Genomic DNA, 13,607 nt, shown 5'->3' on the forward strand with positions numbered 1-13,607 from the left:
CAACACTTTCGTGTTTGGCTAAAGTACTAGAGCTATTGATAAACTCTCAAAGTCTTCAACAGAAACTGTATCCTAAATACAGTACATATCAATCTGGATTGAGACAAGGACATAGTACCGTCTCAGCTGCATCTCTTGTTGTCAACGATATTGTATGCTCTCTTGATAAAAAACAGCATCGCACTAGCTTGTTTATAAACCTGTTAAAAGCTTTTGACACTATGGATCATTCATTGTCATTACAAAGCTGTCCACTGGCGGACTTGATAGAAATGCATGTGCTTGGTTAAAAAAAAAACGACCTAATGGATAGCTCTCAACTGCTGACTTTGTCATCTCGCAATTCCTCAAAGTCACAAAAGGAGTTCCTTAAGGGTCTATGTTAGGGCCAGTACTATTCACACAGTATTTCAATTACATTGGTTCCTTAGTAAATAACTGTAAGCTACACTTTTATGCTGATGACACTGGGCTGTACTCTTCTGCCTCCTCTGTGAACCAGGCTATAGCTGATCTGCAGATTGCTTTTAATGTTGTACAAAAAACACTTCTTGACCTTAAACTGGTACTGCATGCAGATAAAAAAGTAAGCCTATATAATATCCTCTAGAGCACAACTTTGACTATTCAGACTTACATATTTGCACGTTAAATGGAGCACAAATTGAGCAAGTCCCCATTTGGAGAGATGACAAGTTGTAATTTAAAAACACATTTAAAAAACACATGAGCTAACGAAGAAACTGATAATTAACCTGGGCTTCTTCTACAGAAATATACTGTGCCTTGATAGCAGGAAAAAAATTATTGAGTCAACTTTTCCGTCAACCCTTGACTATGGCAACATAATCTATATGAACCCAGCTGCCACTTCTTTAAAACCACTAGATGTTGTTTATCATAGTGCACTCTGCTACGAGTGACCAACTGTCACCTTTATTGTTGTAATTGTATCACTAATTACTTTGTATTTCTTGCAGCATTTTTCTGTGAAGCAGGGCTCCCTTGCAAAAGAGACACGGTCTCAATGGGACTTCCCTGTGTAAATAAAGGTTAAATACAAAATCCTAGAGGAAAACCTGTTTCAGTCTGCTTTCCAACAGACACTGGGAGACAAATTCACCTTTGAGCAGGACAATGACCTAAAACACAAGGCCAAGTCTACACTGGAGTTGCTTACCAAGATGACATAATGTTTTTGAGTGGCCTACTTACAGTTTTGACTTAAATCGGCTCGAAAATCTATGGCAAGACATGAAAATGGCAGTCTAACAATGATCAACAACCAATTTGACAGAGCTTAAAGAATTTTGAAAAGAATAATGGGCAAATAATCTACAATCCAGGTGTGTAAAGCTCTTAAAACTTACCCAGAAAGACTCACAGCTGTAATCGCTGCCAAAGGTGATTCTAACATGTAAGACTCAGCGGTGTGAATACTTAGGTAAATTAGATATTTCTGTATTTAACTTTCAATATATTGGCTAAAATGTCTAAAAACATGTTTTCATTTCGTCACTATGAGATATTGTGTGTAGAGGGGTGAGAAAAATATTAAATTCAGGCTATAACACAACAAAATGTGGAATAAGTTAAGGGGTATGAACACTTTCTAAATGCACTGTATATCTATACACACATACACATATATACATACATACATATATATATACATATATATATATACACACATATACATATATATACACATATATATATATACACACATATATATATACACATATATATATACACACACATATATATATACACATATATATATACACACACACATATATATATATACACACATATATATCACACACATATATACACACATATATATACATATACATATATATACACATATACATATATATATAGACACACACACACACACACACACACACACACACACACACACACACACACACACACACACACACACACACACACACACACACACACACACACACACACACACACACACACACACACAGTTAGAAAAGCTAAGGCTAGCTTTTTCAAGCAGAAATTTGCTTCCTGCAACACAAATTCAAAAAAGTTCTGGGACATTGTAAAGTCCATGGAGAATAAGAACACCTCCTCCCAACTGCCCACTGCACTGAGGATAGGAAATTCTGTCACCACCGATAAACCCACTATAATTGAGAATTTCAATAAGCATTTTTCTACGGCTGGCTATGCTTTCCACCCTACTGCAGTCAACAGCACTGCACCCCCCACAGCTACTCGCCCAAGCCTTCCCAATTTCTCCTTCTCCCAAATCCATTTAGCCGATGTTCTGAAAGAGCTGCAAAATCTGGACCCCTACAAATCAGCCGGGCTAGACAATCTGGACCCTTTCTTTCTAAAATTATCTGCCGAAATTATTGCAACCCCTATTACTAGCCTGTTCAACCTCTCGTGTCATCTGAGATTCCCATAGATTGGAAAGCAGCTGCAGTCATCCCCCTCTTCAACGGAGGGGACACTCTTGACCCAAATTGCTATAGACCTATATCCATCCTACCCTGCCTTTCTAAGGTCTTCGAAAGCCAAGTCAACAAACAGATTACCGACCATTTTGAATCCCACCGCACCTTCTCCGCTATGCAATCTGGTTTCAGAGCTGGTCATGGGTGCACCTCAGCCACGCTCAAGGTCCTAAACGATATCGTAACCGCCATCAATAAGAAACAATACTGTGCTGCCGTTTTCATTGACCTGGCCAAAGCTTTCGACTCTGTCAATCACCACATCCTCATCGGCAGGCTCAATAGCCTTGGTTTCTCTAATGATTGCATCGCCTGGTTCACCAACTACTTCTCTGATAGAGTTCAGTGTGTCAAATCGGAGGGCCTGTTGTCCGGACCTCTGGCAGTCTCTATGGGGGTGCCACAGGGTTCAATTCTTGGGCCAACTCTTTTCTCTGTATACATCAATGATGTCGCTCTTGCTGCTGGTGAGTCTCTGATCCACCTCTACGCAGACGACACCATTCTGTATACTTCTGGCCCTTCTTTGGACACTGTGTTAACAACCCTCCAGATGAGCTTCAATGCCATACAACTCTCCTTCCGTGGCCTCCAACTGCTCCTAAATACAAGTAAAACTAAATGCATGCTCTTCAACCGATCGCTGCCCGCACCTGCCCGCCTGTCCTGCATCACTACTCTGGACGGTTCGGACTTAGAATATGTGGACAACTACAAATACCTAGGTGTCTGGTTAGACTGTAAACTCTCCTTCCAGACTCACATCAAACATCTCCAATCCAATTAAATCAAGAATTGGCTTCCTATTTCGCAACAAAGCATCCTTCACTCATGCTGCCAAATATACCCTCGTAAAACTGACCATCCTACCGATCCTCGACTTTGGCTATGTCATTTACAAAAAAGCCTCCAATACCCTACTCAACAAACTGGACGCAGTCTATCACAGTGCCATCCGTTTTGTCACCAAAGCCCCATATACTACCCACCACTGCGACCTGTACGCTCTCGTTGGCTGGCCTTCGCTTCATAATCGTCGCCAAACCCACTGGCTCCAGGTCATCTACAAGACCCTGCTAGGTAAAGTCCCCCCTTATCTCCGCTCACTGGTCACCATAGCAGCACCCACCTGTAGTACGCGCTCCAACAGGTACATCTCTCTGGTCACCCCCAAAGCCAATTCCTCCTTTGGCCGTCTCTCTTTCCAGTTCTCTGCTGCCAATGACTGGAACGAACTACAAAAATCTCTGAAACTGGAAACACTTATCTCCCTCACTAGCTTTAAGCACCAGCTGTCAGAGCAGCTCACAGATCACTGCACCTGTACATAGCCCATCTATAATTTAGCCCAAACAACTACTACTTCCCCTACTGTATTTATTTATTTTATTTTTCTCCTTTGCACCCCATTATCTCTATTTCTACTTTGCACTTTCTTCTACTACAAATCTACCATTCCAGTGTTTTACTTGCTATATTGTATTTACTTTGCCACCATGGACTTTTTTTGCCTTTACCTCCCTTATCTCACCTCATTTGCTCACATTGTACATAGACTTATTTTTCTACTGTATTATTGACTGTATATTTGTTTTACTCCATGTGTAACTCTGTGTTGTTGTATGTTGTCGAACTGCTTTGCTTTATCTTGGCCAGGTCGCAATTGTAAATGAGAACTTGTTCTCAACTTGCCTACCTGGTTAAATAAAGGTGAAATAAAAATAAATAGAATATGAAGCTCGGGAAAATCACATTTTTGACTGCACTGATTTTTTTCTTCTTCCAATGAATCAATTAAGTATAATGGTCCAATTGTTTGCCTAATCAGGCCTATAGGCTAGATGGACATATTTTGTAATGAAGCATTTCTTCAAAACGCAGGGCTTTTGAGCGGTTATTCAAATGGCATATTTAGTGCAGTTCACAGCCTACACTAGAATGTTGCACTCACTTGAAAACAATTATAAAATGATTAATTGCATTGTGATCAATAAGGAAGGTTTTTGACCTACGTGCTGGGGGACTGGAAGTGTAGCCTGCATGGAAGTGCACAGTGAACCTGTCATTTCTTAATCTGTTAACTTTTGCCCTCAGAAAGCTTCAATTTGTCAGGGTATGGACTCTACAAGGTGTCGAAAGCTTTTCACAGGGATGCTAGCCCATGTTGATTCCAATGCTTCCCACAGTTGTGTTAAGTTGGCTGGATGTCCTTTGGGTGGTGGATTGATACACACAGGAAACTGTTGACTAAGATCGAATCCTACTACACCGGCTCTGACGCTAATCGGATTTACAAAGGGAAACCCAGATGCATGCTGCCCAGTGACGCGAGTCTACCAGAGGAGGTAAATTCCTTCTATGCTTGCGTCGAGGCAAGCAATACTGAACCATGCATGAACGACTGTGTGATCTCTCTCGCTCTGTAGCCAATGTGCGGGGCCAGACAGCATGTGCTGACCAGCTGGCAAGTGTCTTCACTGACATTTTCAATCTCTCCATGACCCAGTCTGTAATACCTACATCAGGGCTGCCCAACTCTCTTCCTGGAGATCTACTGTCCTGTAGGTTCAGTTCAACCCTAATTTAGCATATCTAATTCAGCTAGTTAAGGTTTTTGTTGAGCAGCTAATTAGTAGAATCAGGCGTGTTAAAGTAGGGTTGGACTAAAAACCCACAGGACCGTAGATCTCCAGGAAGAGAGTTGGGCAGCCCTGACCTACATGTTTCAAGCAGACCACCATAATCCCTGTGCCCAAGAATGCCATGGTAACATGTCTAAATAACTACCGCCCTGTAGCACTCACAGCTGTAGCCTTTAAATGCTTTCAACACCATCATCCAAAACACTGTGGACCCACTCCAATTCGCATACCGCCCGAACTGACCCACAAATGACGCAATCTCTATTGCATTCCACACTGCCCTCTCCCAACTCGACAATTAACTATAGCTAAGCGTTCAACACCACAGTGCCCTCCAAGCTCATCACTAAGCTCAGGACCCTGAACAACTCCCTCTGGAACTGGATCCTGGACTTCGCGACGGGCTGCCCTCCTACGGCCTCCTCCACGTCTCCTGATGTACTGGCCTGTCTCCTGGTAGTGCCTCCATGCTCTGGACACTACACTGACAGACACAGCAAACCTTCTTGCCACAGCTTGCATTGATGTGCCATCCTGGATGAGCTGCACTACTTGAGCCACTTGTGTGGGTTGTAGACTCCGTCTCATGCTACCACTAGAGTGAAAGCACCGCCAGCATTCAAAAGTGACCAAAACATCTGCCAGGAAGCATAAGAACTGCGAAGTGGTCTGTGGTCCCCACCTGCAGAACCACTCCTTTATTGGGGGTGTCTTGCTAATTGCCTATAATTTCCAACTGTTGTCTATTCCATTTGCACAACAGCATGTGAAATTTATTGTCAATCAGTGTTGCTTCCTAAGTGGACAGTTTGATTTCACAGAAGTGTGGAGTTACATTGTGTTGTTTAAGTGTTCCCTTTATTTTTTTGAGCAGTGTATAAAAAATCCAGATTGTAATGTCCAATGGTCCGCTCTGCTGTTGCGCTCTTGATGCAATGATGATGCATCAAGATGTTGCCCACTGAATGTTGTCAGGCTGATTGCATTTACACTGAGCTGAGATCAGAACACAAAACGAGCTCATCCACCTCCGGAGGTCCTCAGGCAAATCTGCTTACATGCCGAACATTGCATTGTTTGCATTTAGACCTGGCAAGTTTCTTGTTATGCAAATTATTTTAATGCAAGGTGCAAATTGGGTCTACTTCCGGAGGTGGTCAGAATGCGTGTTTTAATCACCTGTCTAAACATGTGGGCACAATCAGAACATGGACAAGATCAGGACAAAAGTACACGTTAGAACCACGTATAAACAGGGCTAATACAATGAATTGTATCCCGGCCTAAGGCTAAGACAGATATACCTCGCTGAAGTTAGCCGCGTTGATCTTAGCCTGTGTTATCTCTGGACTCTCCAATGTCATTGTGTAGTTATGCCTGTCATTCACCCCTTTCATCTTGTACAGGCGCTGATGAGAACAAAATGTTACAAAAATGATATTTTGAATGTCTGTTCAGGACTATGTGAAGATATGTAACTACAGTGTAATGATAAGTGGCACATCTCACCTCGTTGGTAAGCTTATTGCTGAGTTTGGCATGGACAATGTCTGGTGAGTCTGCAACAGACGTGTGCTTGAAGGAGCAGGGCTGCTGACGGTATTTTTTCTGTTGGAGAGGAAAGAATGAAGAGGTTAACAGTTTAATACGAGTATATTAGGTAGCACTATATAATAGCACCTTGCAATAAAGCATGTATAATGGATAAGTAAATCGTTTATTCATGTTTTGCGTGACTAGTGTAATGTCTCACAAAAATATGGACCTTCTAGCAGTACCTAATGCTCCTTAAGGTCTTAAAATAGCCTAGAACATATCAATGATAAACGAATAAGCACACAACACAGGATGTGTAGCCTTTTGCACTCGTAAAGGGTTGAAAATGACAGATTTGGGCACTGATCAGCGTCTAAATTGGAATACAATGCCTGGCCAGTAACATGCTATAAATGATGTCAGGGCTCTGGCTCTGCACTTCACTTCACTTCACTTTGCTATATGGGTTTTGACTGACAGCCATGACAGAACTTGAGCATCGCACACACAAAGAAGTTTCCCCTCCCGCGAATTGGGCAACGTTTGCACAGTTCTTGTTGTCTGGGTAATGCTGTAAGAGTACTCAATGTATTTCGAAAGACATTGATGATTATAATAAATACCGCCAACTATACTCATCATGTGCGCTCAGAGGAATCGAGCTAGAAATGCCAAATGGTAGAGATGTTGCCGTTTATATTCAGAACCACATTCCTGTAAAGATTAAATACTGTTGAAGTATTACGGCTACAGGTTCATCTGCCTCACCTAAAGGCCATTCTGGTGGGAAGCTGCTATAGACCACCAAGTGCTAACAGTCAGTATCTGGATAATGTTAAATACTGTTGAAGTAATATGGCTACAGGTTCATCTGCCTCACCTAAAGCCCATTCTGGTGGGAAGCTGCTATAGACCACCAAGTGCTAACAGTCAGTGTCTGGATAATGTGTGAAATGCTTGATAATGTATGTGATATAAACAGTGGTATATTTTCTGGGTGATTTAAATATTGACTGGCTTTCATCAAGCTGCCCACTCAGGAAAAAACTTCAAACTGTAACCAGTGCCTGCAACCTGGTTCAGGTTATCAGTCAACCTACCAGGGTAGTTACGAACAGCACAGGAATGAAATCATCAACATGTATTGATCACATATTTAATAGTACGGCGCGTTGCTGGCCTTTTACTCTACCCATTCCATTGGTGGCCACAATGCAAATAACTGTATTTGGAATATACAATCATCAAATGTGTGATTACTGCGCTACAGAAAACCCATTTATCTATTTCACAATCTCAACTGAAATAAAGTATTTCCACGTTTAAAAAACAACTGTTGGTGTAGCCTTATTATGTTTTTGTTTCAAATTCATGTAAACCAAAAGTTTGGTCATTTCTTATTAATATCAGGGGGTAAAATGTCTATACTTGTAATGCGTAATAAATCAAGTCAATCGTGATGAGTTAGGCCTATATAATCTAAATGTTTTATCAAATGAAAATGTAGTATAATAAAGTTATTTCAAATAGCACACATTATTTTGCCATTTAAGGTGTAATATTTGCATGAAATATAGGTCTATTACTTCTATACTCATACTCAAATATATATATATTTTTTAATCAGCCTTACATTTCCGATACTCCTGAAAGGTTGATATTTCATTGGGGGTGGGAGTAGAGCACATAGACACATCTGTCTAGTATCATAACCACTTGACATAGTAACAGCGAGAGATCAACTGATCTGCTGGTTTATTATTGTGTGTTGTTGGGTGTAATGAAGTTTGTTAATACGCAGGTGCATGTAACCTCCTGTTTGTAGCAGAAATCCAGCAGTAACCTGCAGGAGCATGTTCAAGGTCCAATGCAGCCATTTTATCTTCATATCAAATCACTTCTGGGTAACAATTAAGTACCTTACTGTGAATGTTCACTAAGTGGTCAAAAATAAATAATAAAAACAATCTTCTCAAGCAAGAGTTTACCATCCTTTGGGTGGTGAACCATTCTTGATACACACAGGAAACTGTTGAGCGTGAAAAACCCAGCAGCATTGCAGTTCTTGACACAAACTGGTGCGCCTGGCAACTACTACCATACCCTGTTCAAATGCACTTGGCCATTCACCCTCTGAATGGCACACATACACAATCCATGTGTCAATTTTCTCAAGGCTTAAACATCCTTCTTTTAACCAGTCTTTACCCCTTCATCTACGCTGATTGAAGTGGATTTAACAAGTGACATCAATAAAAGATCATAGCTTTCACCTGGATTCAGCTGGTCAGTCTATGTCATGGGAAGAGCATTTGTTCTTAATGCTTTGTACACTCATTGTATATGTAAAACATTGAAAAATCACGTTTTAGACTAAACTGACCCTTTAAGTTCTGCCTGTTCGGTGCAATCAGGACTTCATATAACATTTATTCACAAAAGCTGTTGTAAAACAACTGTTGCATGACGTAAGGAAAAGTTGTAATGTGAATGTTTTGCTAAAAAGCGAACTAATCATCAAATTGGGAGATGTATCCTACACACAGCTGGCCTGACAGGCCAGTTTTTCTCTAGTGGATTTTGATTCCTTGGTTACTACTGATGTGTGATTGAGGTAGAAACAGCTATGATGTAACAATGCTGTTCATCAACAACAACTCAGCCTTCAACACCAAACTCATCACTAAGCTCAGGGCCCTGGGTATAAACCCCGCCCTGTGCAATTAGTTCCTGGACTTCCTGACAGGCCGACCACAAGTGGTGAAGGTAGGCAACAACACTTCCGCCATGCTGATCCTCAACACGGAGGCCCCACACGGTTGCGTGCTCAGCCCCCTCCTGTGCTCTCTGTTCACCCATGGCTGCGTGGCCACGCATGTCTCCAACTCAATCATCAAGTTTGCTGATGACACAACAGTGGTAGTAGGCCTGATTACCAACGTCGATGACACAGCCTACATGGAGGAGGTGAAAGCCCTGGCAGAGTGGTGCAGGAATCTAACCTTTCCCTCAACGTCAACAAAACAAAGGAGCTGATTGTGTAATGCATGAAACAGCAGAGAGAGCACACCCCCATCCACATCAATGGGGAGAGGGTCAAAAGCATCAAGTTCCTTGGCGTGCACAGTGCCTCTTCAACCTCAGAAGAGTGAAGAAATTTGGCTTGGTCCCTAAGACCCTCCCAAACTTCCACAGATGCACCTGGTACGGCAATTGAACGGTCCACAACCACAGTGCTCTCAAGAGGGTGGTGCGCTCAACCCAACGCGTCACTGGGGGCACACTGCCTGCCCTCCAAGACATCTACAGCACCCGATGTCACAGAAAAGCAAAGCAGATCATCAAGGACCTCAGTCACCTGAGCCATGGCCTGTTCACCCGCTACCATCTAGAAGGCGGAGAGTACAGGTACATCAAAGCTTGGACCGACAGACTGAGAAACAGCTTCTATCTCCCGGCTGTCAGACTGTTAAACAGTCACCATTAGCCTTAGTCACTGTTCTCTTTACATTTTTAAAGCCCTCTTACAAAAACTACCATTTTACCGAACATCATTAATAACCTTTAGACGAACGAGTTACCACACCCAGTCTCATGCATGGCTAACTCTGGAAATTCCTTCGGTCTCTACTAGTGTTGTCACGATACCATCATTTTGACTTCATTACCTATACCAGGTTTAGTATCACGATACTCGATACAAAATAACCACTGGGCCTTTTTTTTAACATTGAACAATATGTTGATAACTGGTAGAACTAAAATAACAAATAAAATGTTATATTCTATATAAAATGTCTTTAAAAAATAAAACAATATTAAATAACAGAACAGAATAAAATAACATTATAGAGAATGATGCACTAACAGACTCACATACTTTATTTTCATTTCAACCCTTTGATGTCTATGATGTACTAAGTGCCTTGCTCATAGGTGTTGATTCACTTGATCCCTTCTCACTGCAGCTCTCTGACCCACTTATTGCAGGACCCATGACCTATAATTTTTACTTGACAATTGTACTGTTATTCCTAAGATCTGGAAAGTGGCACGTCCTCCCTCTACATAAAGGAGGAGATCCTTCTGACTTAGATAACTACAGCCAAATTATCTCGCCTTTCTAAAGTGTTAGAATCCCTGGCCAACTGTCAGCTAAGAACTTTTTTTACTTCTCACTATTCTTAATGTGAAGCAATCCGGTTTTAGACATGGACATAGAACAGTTTCAGCTGCTACGCTTGTTTTAGATGATATGTTAAATTGCTTGGATAATACAAATAATTGTGATGCCTTATTTATAGACCTTTCCAAGGCCTTTGATACTGTTGACCATCTCATTCTTATTCAAAGGTTGACAGAAATAGGACTGGATCAGGCTCCTTGCAAGTAGTTTGAAAATTATCTGTCAGACAGGACTCAATGTGTGATCTCTGATGGTGTTAAATCTAGTTTCCTGGATATTACAAAAGGTGTACTGCAGGGATCGGTACTGGGACTTGTTCTCTTTACTATTTATATAAATAATATTGTCAGTATTTATTCATTGGGTGGTTCTCCCATTGATCGGGTTCCCACCTATACATTTCTGGGCATCTGGATTGACAAAGAGTTCATGTTTACAAAAGATGGGGATGAGCTCGTTAAAAAGCTATAATTTAAAGTGGGCTTCTTTTTTAGAAATAGATTTAGCCTCTCCCTAAATAGCAGGAAGCAGATTGTAGTCAACTTTCCTGCCAGTTCTTGATTATGGTGACACCATTAACCAGATTGCAGCAGCCAGTACTCTTAAACCTTTGGTACAGTTTTAATACTCACCATTGCATCCTGTATCAAAAGGTTGGCTGGTCCTCATTAAATTCACGAAGATTAATGAATTACTCCCTTTGTTTACAAAGCCCTACTAAGCCCCCACGGGGGGCCAGCACAGAAAAAAAATGTATGAAATGTTATGAAATTGTATGAAATGTATGCATTCACTACTGTAAGCCGCTCTGGATAAGAGCGTCTGCTAAATGACTAAAATGTAAATGTAAAATGTACACAAGCTTCCAACTGACCTAACTTGGTTACTAACGTATAAAAGAATGAGATACCAAACCCTTTCACTGGGTTGCTTTACTCTTCAGATTCCTCGGATCTTCACGGAATTAGGTAAATCTGCTTTTAGTTTTCCCGCTCCACATTTTTGGAATCACTTACAAAATGAATTACATTTGGACTCCCTGATCCCACTAGGGCACTTTAAAACCCTGATAAATTAGTTCACGAGATGTGCAATTGTTTTGATTTATTGATTTAGTAACTAGTTTATGATGGCTGTGATATTGGTGATGTTCTGGTGTAGTGTACTTGTATTGTATTTTGTTATTTCTTTTAAAATATTTTGCTTTGTGGTCTCAGGGCGCCATTGAAAATGAGCCCCTTGTCTCAATTGGGCTCCCCTGATTAAATAAAAGTTCATAAAAAATGACATAAGACATTTGACAGAAGTACCATAAGTAACACAAATTCTAATACCGATACGTTTTTCATGTTATAGTTCAGAAGAAGTACCTAAGTTTTAGTACACAGTGCAACAGTAGTCTCTATAGATGTAGGTAAATCAGCTTTTTGTTTGTTAAGGTCAACAGCATCATGAACTTGGCTACTTGGCGAATGCATTGGGAAAGATAACATAAACAGCCTTCATTGAGGGGAGGGGAGGCTATGCTTGGTTATTAATCAAATGTAACAAAATGGGGAAACAAGTTTCTAAAATACAAGGTTCACCATCACAATCACTGTGCATCAAGGCTGGATAGGCTGCGCTTCCGCTCTAAAAATCCATGCCATTACCAACTGTGTTACCGCTAGGACATGCTTTTTGTGGGTCTTAATTCTCCCCATTTGCTCTGTATGACACTGTCACTTGTTTTTAAGGACACACCTCAAATATTGCTACCCCTCTCACCTCAGCGAAAGTGAGCTGATGCTAGACAGGTAAATTGCTGAACATGGTGCAAGGGGTGGGAAATTCCAGAGTGCCAGTTGTTACATGACAAAATTGCCAACTAACATGCATTTGACAAGAGCACTGCCTTAGCGCCAGCCGAAAAAGCCCAGAGACTGTGATGTTGAAACAATTTAATATATAATAATAGCAGACACCTTTATCCAAATCAACTTTCAGTCATGTGTGCACTGCATACATTTCAACATTCTATTTCTATGGTTAACATACTATACTTAATAAGTCCAATGGTATCTTTAGTGACCACGAAGAGTCAGGACCTCAGTTTAGCCTCTCATTTGAAAGATGGTCAGAGGGCTAGAGCAGTTTCCTAAATGGTACTGACAATACACCTTTTAAAGGCAAGATCGCACTCATGGTAAGCGCTGCGGAGTCAAGTACAATGCGCTTGTCGACTACTCGTCTTTGATTTCATTCTGGACCAAGTCTCCCCTGGGTGGCAGCTAAGGACAGAGCTAGAGAAGAGTGGAGTTTGACTCACCTCACTAATAAGGTCTGTGGCCCTTTTGAAGCCCTCCATCTGCAGGGCCCCGGTGCTGATCCAGGCTACACCACGCAGGTAGTTCAGGTCAGAGCGGTACACATTCTGAGGGCCACATGCACACACACGCAAGCATGCACACACGCACAAACAGAATTATTGGTTCAATATGCAAAGTAGCACACTGCTATCTAACAAACTATCGAACACAATACACAAAAGGGTTTTGAATGTGCTTTAAATGTTCTTTGACACTGTTGGGAATAACACTCCTCTATCCAGAGACATCCAATGACCAGTCTAGAAACAGAACTCCTCTTATAACATCTAAACACTACGAGAGAAGGTTCCCTGAACAAAGGTCTTTTATTGGACCGTCTTATTGTTCTAGAAACATTCTGACATTAGCAACGTTTTTTACATTTTAATTCTATATA

The 13,607-nt window shown here is 41.2% G+C and overlaps 1 protein-coding gene across 6 annotated transcripts in view; it reads right to left on the reverse strand.

Annotated features, from left to right (window-relative positions):
• The window catches only part of nrap (nebulin-related anchoring protein), a 129,124-nt gene that overhangs the window by 42,066 nt on the left and 73,451 nt on the right, over nt 1-13,607 (reverse strand). For all 6 annotated transcript variants that reach the window (XM_014157059.3, XM_082965583.1, XM_045702007.2 and 3 more), the window contains 3 exons: nt 13,171-13,275; nt 6,650-6,748; nt 6,445-6,549 (listed from right to left, as the gene is read on the reverse strand). In XM_014157059.3, the coding sequence (XP_014012534.2) occupies nt 6,445-6,549; nt 6,650-6,748; nt 13,171-13,275 (309 nt within the window). The remainder of the gene's footprint in view (nt 1-6,444; nt 6,550-6,649; nt 6,749-13,170; nt 13,276-13,607) is intronic.

Source organism: Salmo salar, chromosome 19 (genome assembly GCF_965601325.2).
Source record: "Salmo salar chromosome 19, fSalSal1, whole genome shotgun sequence".
Lineage (NCBI taxonomy): Eukaryota > Metazoa > Chordata > Actinopteri > Salmoniformes > Salmonidae > Salmo > Salmo salar.